Here is a 15,602-nt window from a genome sequence, read left to right on the forward strand (position 1 = left end):
TATTTTTATACTAGATTTAATCATCATTCTTTTAATTTATAATTTTTTATTTTTTATCATTTTATTAATTTATTTTATTTTTAAATTACGTTACCCATTGTTTTATTTAATTTAATTTTATATTATATTTTATTCTTATTTTTTCAATTGTTATTTGTTTTTTGATATAATTTTGGATTATTGATAATTTTAATTCATATATTTTTAAGTTTGTCTTTTATTGGGTAACTCAGTTTAATGAGTAGAGTTACGAGTTTTAAAGATTGACATAGTTAAACTTTGATTTTATTTTCTAATCTGTTTTTTTTTAAATTAATTTTTTTAAAAACTATTTTTTTTTTCCAATTGATTTTTTAAAGTAGCTTGCTATTAGCATGGATGCTGGAAATAATAATTTTTTTACGATTCTTAGAATCTACCAAGATTAAGTCTCTATTTTTAAGAAATAAATCATCTTAAACACTGATTCCAAGGCTTGAAATTGAAAAAAAGTTAAAAGAGGAATAGGCATTCTTAATTATCGAATTTATTCCTTAAATCAAACTCACATTATACTGGCAATATATCTCTTCTCTTCGAGGAATATATTGTGTTCCATATATTGCTATGCATAAAATTTCTCATACTTAAACTAATAGCCTGTTTAGTCTCTACTGCGATGATTATTTTGTTGGGTTATATTTAGCAACGACTACTTTGTCTGTGTTGGTTTGTGCTATTAAAATAAACATATTAAACATTTATATTGGGTGATAATGAATCATTATAAGTAAAATCATTTAATTGTTCTATAATTTATTACTATGCTGGTTTAAGTCGGATTACTGGTAAGGAAATAGCTTAAATCCGAGTATTTTTATAGAGAATTAAAATAAATTACTTGAAAACATGGATACCATTGTCAGTAAAATGAATAATTATATTATTGTTAATTTTAAAATTTATGAGATTCAGTTAAGGTTTGTAAAAATTAGTCTGGAAATCCATGTTAATAATAAAAAAAAACCAATCATGTTTAAATAGATACTACAAAAAGCTCCCCTTATGTGTTATAAAATTATATGGACCGTTAAAAAATTGATAGAAACTATCGTATCTAAGTAAATATTACAAAAACTCTCTCTTTTTTTCTTTTTTTAATCTATAACACCTTTAGCATTTTCAAAATCACCCCCTTAACATTAAAGGCATTTGGGGTGCAAAAGAGGGTTTTTTTAATATCTTCAAGCTTTTGGAAGATTACTATATTTCATTATTGTTATTAATTTTCCGTGATGATACAGGCCAAGAAAAAAGAATGAAAACATTACAATTTTTTTTCGAGTAGATGGAAACACTACATGATTTGATTAAACCTTACGCGTGCACTGCTGTATTTTTGTGTTTTAAGTAATCTTAAAGTTTTTTTTAGTTATAGAATCATTGTTAACACTTTAAATATTACCTTATAAAACAACAACTATTTGATGTTTCAATCGACACCATTTATTTTCATTCAAACATTTGATTTTTTGTTTTTTATTTTTATTACATTTCAATAATAAATGAAATACAATAATAACTGGATTTTTTTTATTTGTACTACACTTTAGGTTGAATAATTTCTTTTTAACCTTAAAAAAAATACAAAGATGCCAAAAGAAATCAACGCGCATATTGGAAGAAAAAATTTAAAAATATTATGATGGTGACATATTGAATAATATATTTTCTTAAAAAAAACATGAGATGATGACACATTAAATCAATTTAAACAATCAATGATTAATCCACAAAACCTGCAATTTAGATAATGATATTGTGATAACCACACAACCAAAATTAAAAAAAAAAAAAGAGCCCAATTATAGTAAACAAAAATATCAAGAAGTTAGCATGTAATGCCAATATCTAAGCAATTAATTTAATTCAAACAAAAAATTTTTTTTATATAAAAAATGGGTTAAATCTAAAAAAGAATGAATGACAAATAAAAAAACTCAAAATAACCTAAGTCACTTTTAAATAGTGAAAGATCCTATATAAAACAAATAAAAAATAGATGTAATGCATGTTAACTTTTTAAATTCGTGACCTAGGTTATTAGACTAGAAACATCACATAAGAAAAAACTGTGAAGCCCAACTCCTAACAAATTAAATGTTAAATTATGAAATAAAAAAATATTACACAAAATGATTAAAAACAAAAAAATGATAATTAAAATAACGAGGATAAAAATTGAAATAAAAAATAAATTAGAGAGAAATTACAAATTTTCAATAGAATGGTAAAATTAAAGAGAAAAATAACTCTAATAAAAGAATAAAAAATAAAAAGAACAAGGGCAAGATTGAAAAAAATAATATACCATAAATTTAGATTAAATAATGAAATTGAAAGTTAACAAAACTTTTACAAAATAGTCAATGAAAAGAATCATAAATAAAAAGAATATGGATCAAATTGAAAAAAATTAATTTATAATTAATTGAGAATGAATGATGAAACTAAAAGCAAACAATTTTTTTTTTTATAAAATGACCCAAAATTAAAAATTAAAAAAAAACAAGAATTGGAGTTAAAACATCCATAGAAAGAAGAGCCAATTTGATTTTTTCAAGGGAGGTAAGAGAAACGATATATAAAAAAATCTCATTGACGACAAACTATCCTAACTTTGCCGACATGTGCCATGCGCCATGTCTAAAGGAAAAGAACTTGGCGACACTTCTAAAAACATGGTAAAAGAGCATCCTTCGTAGATGGAATGCATCTCACGTGTCACTTGAAGTGCACACATGCATCCCACATGCTGACATGTGAGCATTAACAACTTTCCAGACACACACTAAAATGTTATATTACCTATAAGATCACATGGCAATCACAAAAAAAAAAAAAAAAAAAAGCTACAGTGAAGGAAAGAATAAGCACTCAAAGGCAAGTCTTAAAATTTTTTAATCTAGGGATAATAAAATAAATTTACTGCGCTGATTATAATAAAAATTCAAAAAGGCTCTTAGACCCAAGCTAATTATTTTCCTTTTCTTTCATAGCAATTAGGTAATTGCACTGTATAAAAAAATATAAAATAATTGAGATGCCCCCTATTATTCCTATGATGACAAATGAGTCATGTAAAAAAATTCTAGTTAAACTTTAGTGACATTTTTTTCTAAATAAAGGGGAAAAAATAATTTTATTATTCAAATCCAAGTAAATCAATGCATGTTCATATCCTTTAGGTGTTTTTTACCGGTACTTAGGGATGTTTGAAAATATGAAAGTGATTGTTTTTCAAAATGCTTTTTCATTGGAAATGTATCAATATATATATATATATATATATATATATATATATGTTTTTAAAAAATTAATTTTGATATCAATAAATAAAAACGATCTAAAAACATGAAAAAATAATTTGAAGCAAATAAAAAATAAAAAATTTTTAAATTTTTTCAAAAATATTTTTAAAATATAAAAATAAACGAACTCTCATAAGTTCAACAAAGACGACCATTAACCTTATACTCTATAATAAAAAACACATTCTCTGCTTTTTCTTTTTTAATTATACATCTTTTTTCATTTTTCTCTTCTCTATCTTCATAAAAGTTTATTAATACTTCTATTAATGTTTTTTATTACATAAAAAATACTTGATACTGACTTGATTTTCAGAGGATCCCTCATCTATATCTTAGAAAACTTTGTGCAAGTATTTATTTTAAAAGAGTTGATATCCTCCAAGAAAAAGGTTTGCCCAAGAAAAATCTACTTGGTCACGAAATAGATGTCATTAAGTTTATTATAAATAATGTAGAGGAATTTCTAGGAATAATTCATCCTAGAACATTCCATTTAATTTTTAAAACGTCATCAAAATTATATTTATTTACACGGCAAATACCACAATTCAAAATGTGGTTTAAACTAAAAAAAACATCACTTTGATTATTTTTTTCATTTGAATTATAGTTTAAAACGCAACATACAGTTTTCTAGCAGGCCACAACTACTCTTTTAGTGGTAAAACGGTGATTACAATAATATTAATTTAAATAACAAGTTGTGGTGGTAAATTGGAGACAAGAGGGAGACAATGAAGAGCAACTGTGAAGATTGTGACTAAGCAACAAACATGATAATAATATAATGAATGAGAAATCATTAATACGTGAAAAAATAAATCGGAGCAACAACACCTATGGAGTGTTTCGAAACACTGGTGAATTTATATTTTAAAAAAATATAATTTTTTTTTATATTTTAAATTGTTTTGATATGATGATTTTAAAAATAATTTTTTAAAAATAAAAAATATTATTTTAATATATTTTAATATAAAAATTATTTTAAAAATAACTAGAAACATACTCTAATAAGTTATATAAATGCACAGTGGACATAGAAATGTACGGAATTGGTATAGTTGAATTTTTTCTCCTGGCTGTATATTATCAAATGCAATTATATAAAAATGTTTAAAAAACTGATATAATCAATTTAACATTTACTATATTAAATTACGATCACAATCAAATTTGATCTCAAACACCTTTTCTTAATTAAAAATAATGTTGCAAGAATTAAGCTCTTCTATTTAAACGCAAGTTCTTCCTTACCATCTACGAAAACTGCAATATTTCAAATTTCTATCTTCTTTTTTTTAATTTTCTTTTGTTTTCATGAAAATCCCTTGTAATTTTCTTTTTAAAAGACCACGCTGTTCTTTAACGAAAAAGAAAAGAAAAAGGAAAAGGAAAAAAAGCTAGTCTAAATAAACGTAGAATAGGGCATGACGGTGAGAATGAAGAGCAGGTGGACAAGTAAGGACGGGCCAACTGGGAAAGCGAAAATGTGAAAGTTGCAGTTATCACGTATTCTAGCAATACACACACCATATCTCATAGCTTGTTTAGCAATTTGATAGCGGTTACTTTTTAAATAGTTTTTATGTGGAAATATATGTCAATGATATTTTTTTATTTTTTAAAAATCATTTTTAACATTAAAATATCAAAACAATCCAAAAATATAAACCGTATTTAATTTTAATAATAAAAAAAAAAATTGAAATTTGTCAAAACGCCTCTGCGTTTGTCTCTAATTTACCATCTACTGCCTTGCTTCTAATTTCAATCGACTCTCTCTCTCTCTCTCTTTCTCTACCCTAAACCCACCGCTTTTTCTCTCCTCACTCACCCGCTCTCTGCCAAACACCAAACCACACTCCACCAAACACACAAACACAGTGAGTAAAGCAGCCACTGCCGTAATCGATGATCGGTTAGCATCATCATCCACTGGTATGCTAATTATAACCGATTGTTGCATTTAGTTTTAACTGATTTCCTGCTTCTCTCGGGGTGGTTGAATTAGAGAAGTAACGCACTGCCATTTCGTTGTTTTCCTTTTTTGGAAGGAAATATTTTATTTTTGAATCGAAAGGAAAGCAAATGAGTTTTGTTGATGAAAAATCAAAGACGATCATGGACAATATTTCTTTAATTTCTAACACTATTAATCATGAAATTTGGAGCATTCCTTAACTCTAGCAAACTCTTGCATGTTTTCGGTCGCCGTCTACATATGCAATTTATGTTTATTTTAGGTACTGCTGAAGCTTCGAATAATTTTAAAAGAGAAATCTGCTGGTCCAAACACGTTGAAGGATCAGGTAATTGCTAGTTCATTCCGAGTATAATCTACGTTGTTGATGTTTATGTTATACTCGTGTGTGATGACTAATGTTTTGGAATTTATTGTCAGCCTTCTCTTGCTATGGATGAAAATGTGGTTGATCCTAGCAAGGTTGCTATTAGCGCTGGTCCTCTGAGAGTTGATGCTTCAAATAACGCATCTCCTTCCCGGATACAGTCAGTCTACCGCGGAGGTTAGTTATTTATACTTGGATGCAGACATAAGAGAGTAGGATGCAACGGATTATTGTTTTCGTGTTAGACATGCAAGCTAAAAGGTGCATTTTCGTTGACTGGTGGGTCAAAATGTAAATTCGGGTTATGTAATTATCTGATATCTATTATTTTTTGAGATGATGATGGTGGGGCATTTCACCATTTAGATTGACATTTGTGCTCATGGTTCTTGATTTGTCAAAAGCTTGATCTCTTTTTATCAATTGAACTTTCAATGTAATTAACATCAACTAGATACAAGGTCAATATTAATTACCTGCTTCAGATATTGTTGTATTGCTTCAAATAACTAAATACTTGCTTCAGATATGAATTATGATAACCGAGAAGTTTTCAAAATAGCGGTATTGTTGTGGTTTCAATGGATTTGTCTGTTGCCATGTTTTTTTTAGTATTCACTGGATTTTTCTTCGTTATTTCCAAGTCTTCATGCATTTTCATGATGCTGTTTGCGGAATGTTATGATTATCTTGTTTTATCAATTGGACTTTAAATGTAATAAATGTTAAAACGGTAGAAAATCAATAAAATTACGAATTTCAGATATGACAGTTCAGAAGTTCAGAAAATAGTTTTATTTTGGTAATTGTTAATCTATATAGCATTGCCTGTTGCCATGTTTTTTTATTACATTTTAATTTTTTTTTCTTACTTCCAAGTCTTTGTGCATTTGAATGATGCTGTCTGCAGAATGTTATGATAGATCTCCCCCTTTTAAATGTAAATGGTTCTTGTTCCATTATGATTGTGTATATTATGAATGAATGGTCCACTCATCAGTGATCAGCTGTGTAGGATCATGTTCACTAGGGCATCGTGTGTTAGCATGGAGCACTAGAATCATATATATATATATATATATATATAGCAAAACAGCTATGTTTCTTATTTTCCTTACATCATACTTTGTGATGTCCTCAGGTTATGGCAATATGATTGGCAGACTGGGAACATGTTTTCCAGATACCAATGTTGAGTGCTTGGAAAATGGTTCTCATGTAACAATATTTCCTTGCCCTCACTCCTCCAATTCCACTTCTGTTCCCATCTCTCAGTAGTTCTTAGGTGATGGACTGATTTTCTTTTAAATTTGATGCAGGGCATCTACAGTGATTCTTCATCTCTTCTATTCCATGGCCACCCTCAAATGCAACAAAGATCACTTGGCCCATTCATGCCAGTGCTGCCTTCTATTAGTGGTCATGGCCGGTTATATAATGCACAAGAGCTGCCTAACTCGGATCCACGTTATCACCAGCACCTTGTTTCACAAAACATTTCATATGTTGCCGCACAAGACCCATTCTCTCAAACTAAATTGCCAGACAACATTGAGCTGCCAGGGGATGGCAACAGAATGGGGCCTAGGCCAAGTTACCTGCCTCCACCAGGATCTTTGGGTGGTGGAAGCAGCTTTTCTCGACACTCTGGTGGCTTTAAATTCTTGCAGCAAGGGTTTGAGGGAATTGAAAGTGGTGAATTGTGGGCAGATTGGTCAAAACCCTCAAATGGGAAGAGTACATTGGTGCATTTTTCATCACAAGCAGCTTCCCCAAAGCAAATCGGTTCAGTAGGTTTGTCTGCGAATCATTGTGGAATGGTTAGTTTTCTAATCTATGACCAGCTTTTCCCCTTATAAAGAAAGAAAAATAACAGAAAGCAAGCATTCTTTTTTGAGAATTGGAAGGATTATGATTTGTTTCCAGGTTTTTAATCTTGAATGGACATTTCTATATAGTGCTTATAAAAATTGTGGTTCTTTATCGAGCTTAAGGATCTCCAAGTCATTACTTCTGTTACATGTTTCAAATATGCCATTGCTGCACTTTTATTTGTTCTGGTGCCTATTTAGAGGCAAAATCTGATTTTTTTTTTAGGAAATCTGCCGGCGCTTATTGTGACTAAATAAAGAAGACAGTCGTACATACACACTCATTCTCTAGATACTTTATTGAGGGGTCATTATCTGATAATGATAAGAGGGGTTGGCTAGAACTGGTGGTTTGGGAGTTTGAGCCTATTTTATCATTATTTAGGAATTGCTTATTATATCTAGAAAAATACATTTTTTTTATCTTGTCTAGTAGTAATTAGCAAGTAATTAGAAGAATCACTTTATTTCCTAATTTTAGTTGGGAATCTTTGGGGCAAATATTTAAGCAAACTTGCACATTTTATTCTGTATTTGGGCATGCAGCTGTTTATACTGTCATCTCACATGTCGTAGAGATGTGCTGTAAATTCAAAGGCACTGTCCTGACTGTGGAGTTATGATTCTGATATGTCCTTACATTTGTGATTCTCTTATCAATTGATTCTGAGAAGTATTGCTGTCTAGTGGAGCACTAGAGATCAATAAGTTTTGTTCTGGGTGCTTCTTTGAGCCTGATTGAACTACGTTTGTCTGGTTTTAAGATTATTGTCTAACAAAGATATTTTTGCAGGTTTCTCAACGAAAAGAATTGTTTTATGGGCTTGGATCTCATCGAAGTCCCAGCTATAAATGTGTTCCTCAAGGTCTTAACGATCGAGATTTAGGGTATGATGTTTTGCCCTCTTCCATTTTTGGAACAAATGGTCGAAACTGGCCAACACTTCATGAAGGAAGACAGGGGGGGAGGTGCAATGACTTTTCGTGCAGCTGTACTATTGCACTTGATACACTAAGCGAGCGAAATAGGGGACCTAGGGCATTCAAGCCTAGGAGTCAGGCAACAGAAAATGCTTCTGTAGTTGATAATCACCAGAAGGCAGTTGCTGATGTTCATAGTGAATCTCACAACCAAGTGGATTTTGCTACTGATTATAAGGATGCAAAGTTCTTTGTCATAAAATCGTACAGTGAAGATAATGTTCATAAGAGTATAAAGTATGGTGTTTGGGCAAGCACTCCAAATGGCAACAAGAAATTAGATGCTGCTTACCGTGAAGCAAAGGAAAATCATGGGACATGCCCGATCTTTCTGTTGTTTTCAGTAATTAACTTAATCTTCAGTGCATGTGTTTTATAATTGGAAGTAATGGTGATTTCACCCAACTTGGAATAATTTGACTAAGCTGCTAGAAACATTAAAAACTGAGAAGGTGAAATGGAGGCGATGTCATGCAAAGGATGGTGGAGTTGAGATAGATATTTCCTTGCCAAAATTCTTCTAGAACATGATCCATGTTTTATGCGCCTATCTTAGGGCATTGTGTTGTTTTTCACTCTTGAAGTTGGTTGGTGGCACTTGAGAATCTAGAAAATGCCTTGATTTATGGTACAGACAAGAAATTTTTTTACTCACAATTCAGTGGTCTTAAACATGCCTTTAATGCATTTACTTTTGCTGATTACTGTTTTATAGAAGCAAAAAGATCCGTGAGGTTGTTTAACAATCTCTAAATCTTCTTTATTAGGTGTTAATCTTCATGATGCCATTGGTTCTCTGGCTATCTATTTCTCGAACTATTATGCTCGTTCATTATCAAACTTGTTTAGTGAGAAGTGTTATCTGGAGATTTATGACCACCGTGTTACTCACTGAAACATGATATGTTTATACAATGTACCGTCACATACAGGTGAATGCCAGTGCACAGTTCTGTGGAGTGGCCGAGATGGTTGGACCTGTGGACTTTGACAAGAATGTGGATTTCTGGCAACAGGATAAGTGGTCTGGGCAGTTTCCTGTGAAGTGGCATATTATTAAAGATGTCCCCAACAGTCAGTTTCGTCACATTGTGCTTGAAAACAATGACAACAAGCCAGTTACTAACAGTAGAGATACTCAAGAGGTGACAGTTCATTTGGTTTTCATAACATTGATAATTATTTGCATGCCACTATGCAACTTCAGTTCTACGGGTGCCCTCAAGTTTTAAGGGTTTTAATTGTTTTGGTATCATTTACCCTGGTTATATTATTGAATGCATCGGCTGCCTAGAGGTATTGAGCTGGATTTGGGACTTCGCTATTATCTGCTTCATGCCTATAAGAAACATTGCATGATATCCCGCAGTCAACTCTATGACTGGTAATACTGTTAAATGTAGATATTTTTCTTTTGAACAGTACACTATACTGGATGGCTGTTTTAGGGCTTCGAAGGTTGTGTACTTTTTATAGTGATGAACAGTGGCGACTTTGTTAGTCTTAGCCATTACACTTTTGGCTTCCATACGCATGCTTATTTCTCATCTTGAAACAAGTCAAGGCCAGGGGAGGATGTCCTTTTGAACTAATGAAGGACATTATTTGCATGAAATATAGATATATTCTGGTATAAACTGGGGGTGGGGGCACCACTATTTTGTTATGTTTCCTTGAAAAACAAGTTTGTGGGCTGTAACTTGTAAATGAGTGGAAGTCTAACCCCTACTGTTTTTTTAGTAATGCAAAACAGAAAGCTTTCACTATGAAAGCTCTAGTGTTCTTTCCAAGTGAAACCGCAGTTTGGCATCATCAAGCTATTCTCCCCCCCTGTTTTTTCAAGGAGTATACCAGGGCAGATTCTTTGATTGCTTGTTGTCAAGATACATTTAGGGCAGATTCTTTGATTGCTTGTTGTCAAGATACATTTCTCATGAGACATGTTATCTTATACCGGACCCACATAATTGCAGGTGGAGCTGGAACAGGGTGCTGAGATGTTAGGCCTATTTAAAAACTATGAAAGCCATTCTTCTATCCTAGATGATTTTCAATTTTATGAAGAGAGGCAGAAAGTTATGCAGGTGAGGAAATCGAGGCCACAAGCAAGCATGGTTTCTGCTCCAGTGGCTGGAGTTAGTGAACGAAATCCCGTTCCGTTTTCTAATGACTTGATAAAGAAAATGTCAAAGAGTTTTGCCGAAGCTGTTTTGCTGAAGGAGGATGAAAGAGTGCATCCTCGCTCACATCTGCTGCAAGATATGATGGGAGCTGAACCTGAAAAACGAAGCTGACAATAACAGTGGCATCCAATTAAACCGTCTGGCAGGGAATTTTAGGTGTTTTGAGCAGGGAAGTTTTCAACTTGACAATATTACCCCCCTTTCTCCTTGAAATATTTTCCTTTCCTTTTTTTATTTGTTCATATTTAAATGATTTGGATTGTTTCACAAGATTGACGAGGATGATTTGCCTTTAGCAGCGGAGTATATTTAATGACTCGCATGTTGTTCTGAGCCGCTACTTGCTAGATAGTTTTTTCTTTGGCTTTCAGAACCCTAAAACAATTTCTCTTTCAAAAAATATTAAATTATTATTTTTATGATTTTAATATATTGATATAAAAAACAGAAAGTACTTTCAAAAACCCCTTAAAAAATTTGTTTCATAGGATCAGAAGCAATCAATCAATCCAGAGGGCAAGGCTAGAGTTCTTTATTATAAGAGAAGATTTCCTTCACATTCCCCGATCTGTCTCCATCTTTCGAACGAAATATTGTTTAAACGAGAAGCATGCTTCTCAAACTACAGTTACCTGACTCCAGCCGATGGGGTCAGTGGACCCCGTGTGTTAATGAGCGTAACCGTTTAATTAATTATCGCGCAAGACAAGCCCTTCGGCACAAGCCATAACTACGGTCAAACATGTGAGAGGCGGAGCGCGTGAACACATTTATTAGATAGCAAAGCAAAATAGCCAACGACAAAAGTTTAGAATCCTGAAATTAAAACATGAAGCTCGTAGATAATAGCCTCGATAGCTAACATGAAGCTGAGAACAAGTGCAGGCGACAAGATTACAACAACTTGCAAAGAGAATACGAAGAAATCCTGAAAATTCAAAAGACAAAACTAAAACAAGCTTCAGTTTTCATTGTTTCCATTCAGTGCTGTTCACCCTAAAACCTGGAACATAGAGGCAGACCCAGCAGGGAAAGCAAATACGAAGATGGCTGCAACAATCATCAATAGACCTGCAAGGGGAGGTCTCAGCTGGATTCCACCGGAATCAATACCTTGTGACTTTCCTGTTCCTGTTGATGCAGCCGGAGTTGCTGTTGTTGAAGCATTTGTGAAAATGGCAGCGTCTGCAGAGCCAGGAGATAGGCCTAGAAGCTCTGTTCATTGGCAGGCACAATATAAAGTCAGAAAAGGCACAAGACTTGTGCACTAGCTGCTGTTGCCGCTACTACTAGTATTAGTACTTAGAGAGAGAAACCAATAAAAACGGAAACTCCACTTAGATGGAATAATTTTTTTTCAGATTGATTGCATTGGATACCTGATGCCGACTATCCTTTCTAAAAACCTAAAAAGAACAAACGGACTCCCTCTTTTTCACTCTAGCCTGTTTTGTTGAGAGTTTTGTTCAAATTGGGAGGAGGTGTCCAATATGCCCCTTCTATAATACTTTTTTGGCAAATAAATCCATATGAAAAACAAATAAGGATATCATTGGCATTTCAAAAATAAAATTGGTAGCTGGATCAACTGATGCCGGTGTTTTAGAGTATAATAACGGCTGTTTTTTAATTTTTAATTTATTTGCTCAAAAAGATAATAATTTTTTTAAAAAAAAATTATTTTTAACATTGATTTGAAAGTATAAAAGTAAATTTAATTTTTTTTCATGAAATATCTGTTCAAAAGGCAATTCTAAACGGCTCCTTAATTGCACAAACATGCAAATTCAAAAGCATATCTGTTTATAGTTGGATCGTCATAACTTTTGGTGGACCGCCATGAATTAACAAGTTCAGGCTATTCATACGATGTTCTTCTTTGCCTGTCATATTGTCCTGGGGACCAAAAAATTAATAGCATCGTTTAAAGGATAGCTAGACAGATCATAAAATGGGGAGCTCGTGTTAATTAGCTAGTAAAATACTTTACAACTGCAACTGACCTATCCTCTTTTTTCTTTTTTTCGTCGACAAGAGAACCTTGCGATCGAGTCGGTGCTTGCTCAATGACAAGTCCCGAGAGCTTCTGACTCTTTTTTTTTTTTTTTTTTTATCCCGAGAAAACCTTATTTTTCTAAAATTATATTTTATAGGTCTAGATAATCGAGTAAAATTCTAGCTTTCTCATGTTTTTATAAAACAACAGTTTTGACTTAAACTCGAGATGTATAGATTTCAAACTCTTTACCATTACACTACTGACCCTTGGGGACTTCTAACTCTCGTTCACACTATAATTTCATTAGCTAAGCCAGGATTTAATTATTGATGAATAAAGGTCAAGCATCGACTACTACAGAGAAAGTAAAGTGGAAGCAACTGCTTTTCTTCTTCTTCTTCAATTTTAATTCTATTTTTTCATTTGTTCTCTAGAGCTAACTTTCAACCTCTTTAATTTTTCGCTTTGGTTTTACTTTTTATGATTGTGTGTTTGTTTGTTATTGCTATGGAGAAATCCTGAAGAAGCTTTGATGGGGTGTTACTCTTTGGTTGCATGCATCTAGGGTTGCCTAGGGACTAACCTGGATGTTTCTCTAGCCACAAATCTAACATCAAAGAACGATTAACATCTATAGCAGGTTCTTTGTCCAGAATTATACAGTGAATTGGAACGAAACTAATGGAAATTAAACAAAGCTAGATTAGCTCTAAAACCAAACACCACCACCACCACCACAAAGAGCATAAAATAAATGGGTGAGAGAAAGAGGGAGAAGCACTCACTGGGGCAGAAACTAAGACTGGCATTCTGCAACTGGCAAGCAGTAGGGAGCTGAAGCAACTTAGCCTCCTGAACACCCAAGCTCTTGAACTGTGCACTACCATTATGTGCTTGTTGCATGACATAACACAAGCATTTTGGTTCGCTATCTTTTACGCCCTGCACTGCACTGCAGCAATCTTTCGTGGGCGTGTTCGCTTTCCCTGTAGCATAGCTCAAGCAACCCATCACCTTCTGGAAGGCACTGCTACACTCCGCAGACAAACTATCCCCATCAACAGCCCTAAAAACTGAAGCACTAGAAGCAAAGAACAGCAACACACCCAGCAAAACAAGGGACTGGCTTCTCATCTTTGATAATCTTGACGAAAGAAAATCTCTTGGGCTATGAGGAGATAGAGATATACCAAGAAGACTTCAGTATATAACAAAAAGATAACAGGAGGGGTGTGGATACTGAACTACATTTAAGGTACTTACGTTATTAATGTGGGAGCATGGTCGTGGGATCTGGACCGTTGAAGTTAGAGAGGGCCCATGTCGTTAGAAATGGACGGTGGGAATATGCAGACGGGATCTGTCCAGTGAATGAGCATGCAATGAAAGGGTTTTAGAATTAATGGAGACCCATGGCAGTTGAGCTGCAATTAAGCTCCTGGATTGGGGTTGTTGTTAGTTTAGCAGGCGGAGAGCAACTTGGCCGTTAATGAGGTCAAGCTGTAGACACCTCGTCACGTGGCAAGAAACTACAATGGCGGCACAGCTGGGATACAGTCATGACTAACGAGTGTTGTTGTTGATGATATGTGAACCCAACGGTCCAGGGCTCGTCTCGCTGTCTGTTTCTGATTATATAATACCAAAGTATCGTGTCCATTGACAGATACATTTGTTGTCTGTCTTCTTTCCTTGAACTTTTTTTTTTTTTTGGTAACCCGGGGTGTCCGGACCAGCTTACGCGCACCACGACTATTCTCCGGGCCCACTGAACATCCTGCAAGCCCAGTAGGCAGGTAAGACACTGCGGGGATGACATGCTGGTACTCTTGAGGATCGAACCCAGGACCTTCACAAAGACAAGTTTTGCTGTTGACCAATAGGCTAGACTGTATTCTTTCCTTGAACTTTTGACATGAATGGTTCAAAACTCAACAAAAGCGTCTGTCAATTACAATGGTTTTGGGCCGACGCTTGTCATAAAAATCCCGAATTTATGTGAGCTAGTTATGTTAGCCATAAGCGACTCGATCTTAATGCCCTTTTTGGCGCAGCTGTTTACACCATCGTTTTTGTCAATTTTTTTTTATTTTTTAAAAAATATTTTTCCTTCTTTTTAATATATTATATCAAAAATAAATTTACTTTACCGAGTACCCCGGCAAAGGAATAGCTGGCTTTGCCGCTTTGGAAGGACAATTTCTGGGACAAAAGAAAAGACCTTATGGCTTTCGACGTCATGGAGGAGTATCCAAAAGAGCTAGGATTTTATGTCAGAACTCGGACTTGAGGTGGAGTGCATGCGCTCCTGTCCACGACGGATTTTAACTCTTGTGAAAAAAGTTGAGGACAGACTAAAAGTCACTAAACTCCCCCGTTTGGGAGTTAAAAAAATATGCTAAACAGAGATGCTGTAAAAATTATTATTTTTAAATTTTTTTAATGTATTGATATTAAAAATAAATTTTAAAAAATAAAAAATAAAAAATACATTAAAAAATAATTATTATTATATTTTAAACAACCCTTCAGCTATTTAACTTTTTTTCATCATTTAAAAGGATGAAGAAATTTACTAAGAATATAGCTCAATTGCTATAATTCAAATTTGATGTCTTAATTTTATCGAAAAAAAATTTAGAAAAAACAAAAAAAATGTAATATTTTTTTGGGATATTTAGCCATTTTTATATGTTTTCAAGATTTTTAATATTTTTTAACCCTCAAGTGTTAAAAAAATTATAGAGAGAATAGCGAAGGAAAAAAATAAAAGTCAAAGAAGTAAAGCAAAATATCAGGGAGAAAGAAAATGAGGGCAAAAAAAACATTGGAAAGAAAAGGAATTCAAAAATAAAAGAGAGAAA

The 15,602-nt window shown here is 33.2% G+C and overlaps 2 protein-coding genes across 3 annotated transcripts; one reads left to right on the forward strand and one right to left on the reverse strand.

The window, feature by feature from the left end:
- Positions 1–5,109: 5,109 nt before the first annotated feature.
- On the forward strand, positions 5,110–11,072 carry LOC118061033 (YTH domain-containing protein ECT2). Its single transcript, XM_035074388.2, has 8 exons — positions 5,110–5,294; positions 5,600–5,665; positions 5,758–5,881; positions 6,846–6,922; positions 7,024–7,524; positions 8,369–8,899; positions 9,489–9,701; positions 10,530–11,072. Exons 3-8 carry the CDS (start codon positions 5,770–5,772, stop codon positions 10,848–10,850), a joined length of 1,755 nt encoding a protein of 584 aa, XP_034930279.1. The 5' UTR covers positions 5,110–5,294; positions 5,600–5,665; positions 5,758–5,769; the 3' UTR covers positions 10,851–11,072.
- A 412-nt stretch (positions 11,073–11,484) lies between these two features.
- On the reverse strand, positions 11,485–14,150 carry LOC118061044 (non-specific lipid transfer protein GPI-anchored 1). Of its 2 annotated transcripts, XM_035074411.2 has the most exons (3): positions 14,002–14,150; positions 13,524–13,906; positions 11,485–11,954 (listed from the first exon to the last, which is right to left on the reverse strand). In XM_035074411.2, the coding sequence occupies exons 2-3, from the start codon at positions 13,870–13,872 to the stop codon at positions 11,731–11,733; spliced, it is 573 nt and encodes a 190-aa protein (XP_034930302.1). In that variant the 5' UTR covers positions 13,873–13,906; positions 14,002–14,150; the 3' UTR covers positions 11,485–11,730. The 2 variants fall into 2 exon arrangements, with proteins under 2 accessions (XP_034930302.1, XP_034930292.1); XM_035074401.2 differs by lacking the exon at positions 14,002–14,150 and having other exon boundaries at positions 13,524–13,965.
- Between the last annotated feature and the right edge of the window lie 1,452 nt (positions 14,151–15,602).

This window comes from Populus alba, chromosome 1, assembly GCF_005239225.2.
Source record: "Populus alba chromosome 1, ASM523922v2, whole genome shotgun sequence".
Lineage (NCBI taxonomy): Eukaryota > Viridiplantae > Streptophyta > Magnoliopsida > Malpighiales > Salicaceae > Populus > Populus alba.

Coding starts and splice junctions, on each gene's coding strand:
- LOC118061033 (XM_035074388.2), top strand. CDS start 5,770: ATGGATGAAAATGTGGTTGATCCTAGCAAGGTTGCTATTAGCGCTGGT. Junction 5,882..6,845: donor ACAGTCAGTCTACCGCGGAG/GTTAGTTATTTA, acceptor TGATGTCCTCAG/GTTATGGCAATATGATTGGC. Junction 8,900..9,488: donor CGATCTTTCTGTTGTTTTCA/GTAATTAACTTA, acceptor CGTCACATACAG/GTGAATGCCAGTGCACAGTT.
- LOC118061044 (XM_035074411.2), bottom strand. CDS start 13,872: ATGAGAAGCCAGTCCCTTGTTTTGCTGGGTGTGTTGCTGTTCTTTGCT. Junction 11,955..13,523: donor CAGTCTTAGTTTCTGCCCCA/GTGAGTGCTTCT, acceptor GCCAATGAACAG/AGCTTCTAGGCCTATCTCCT.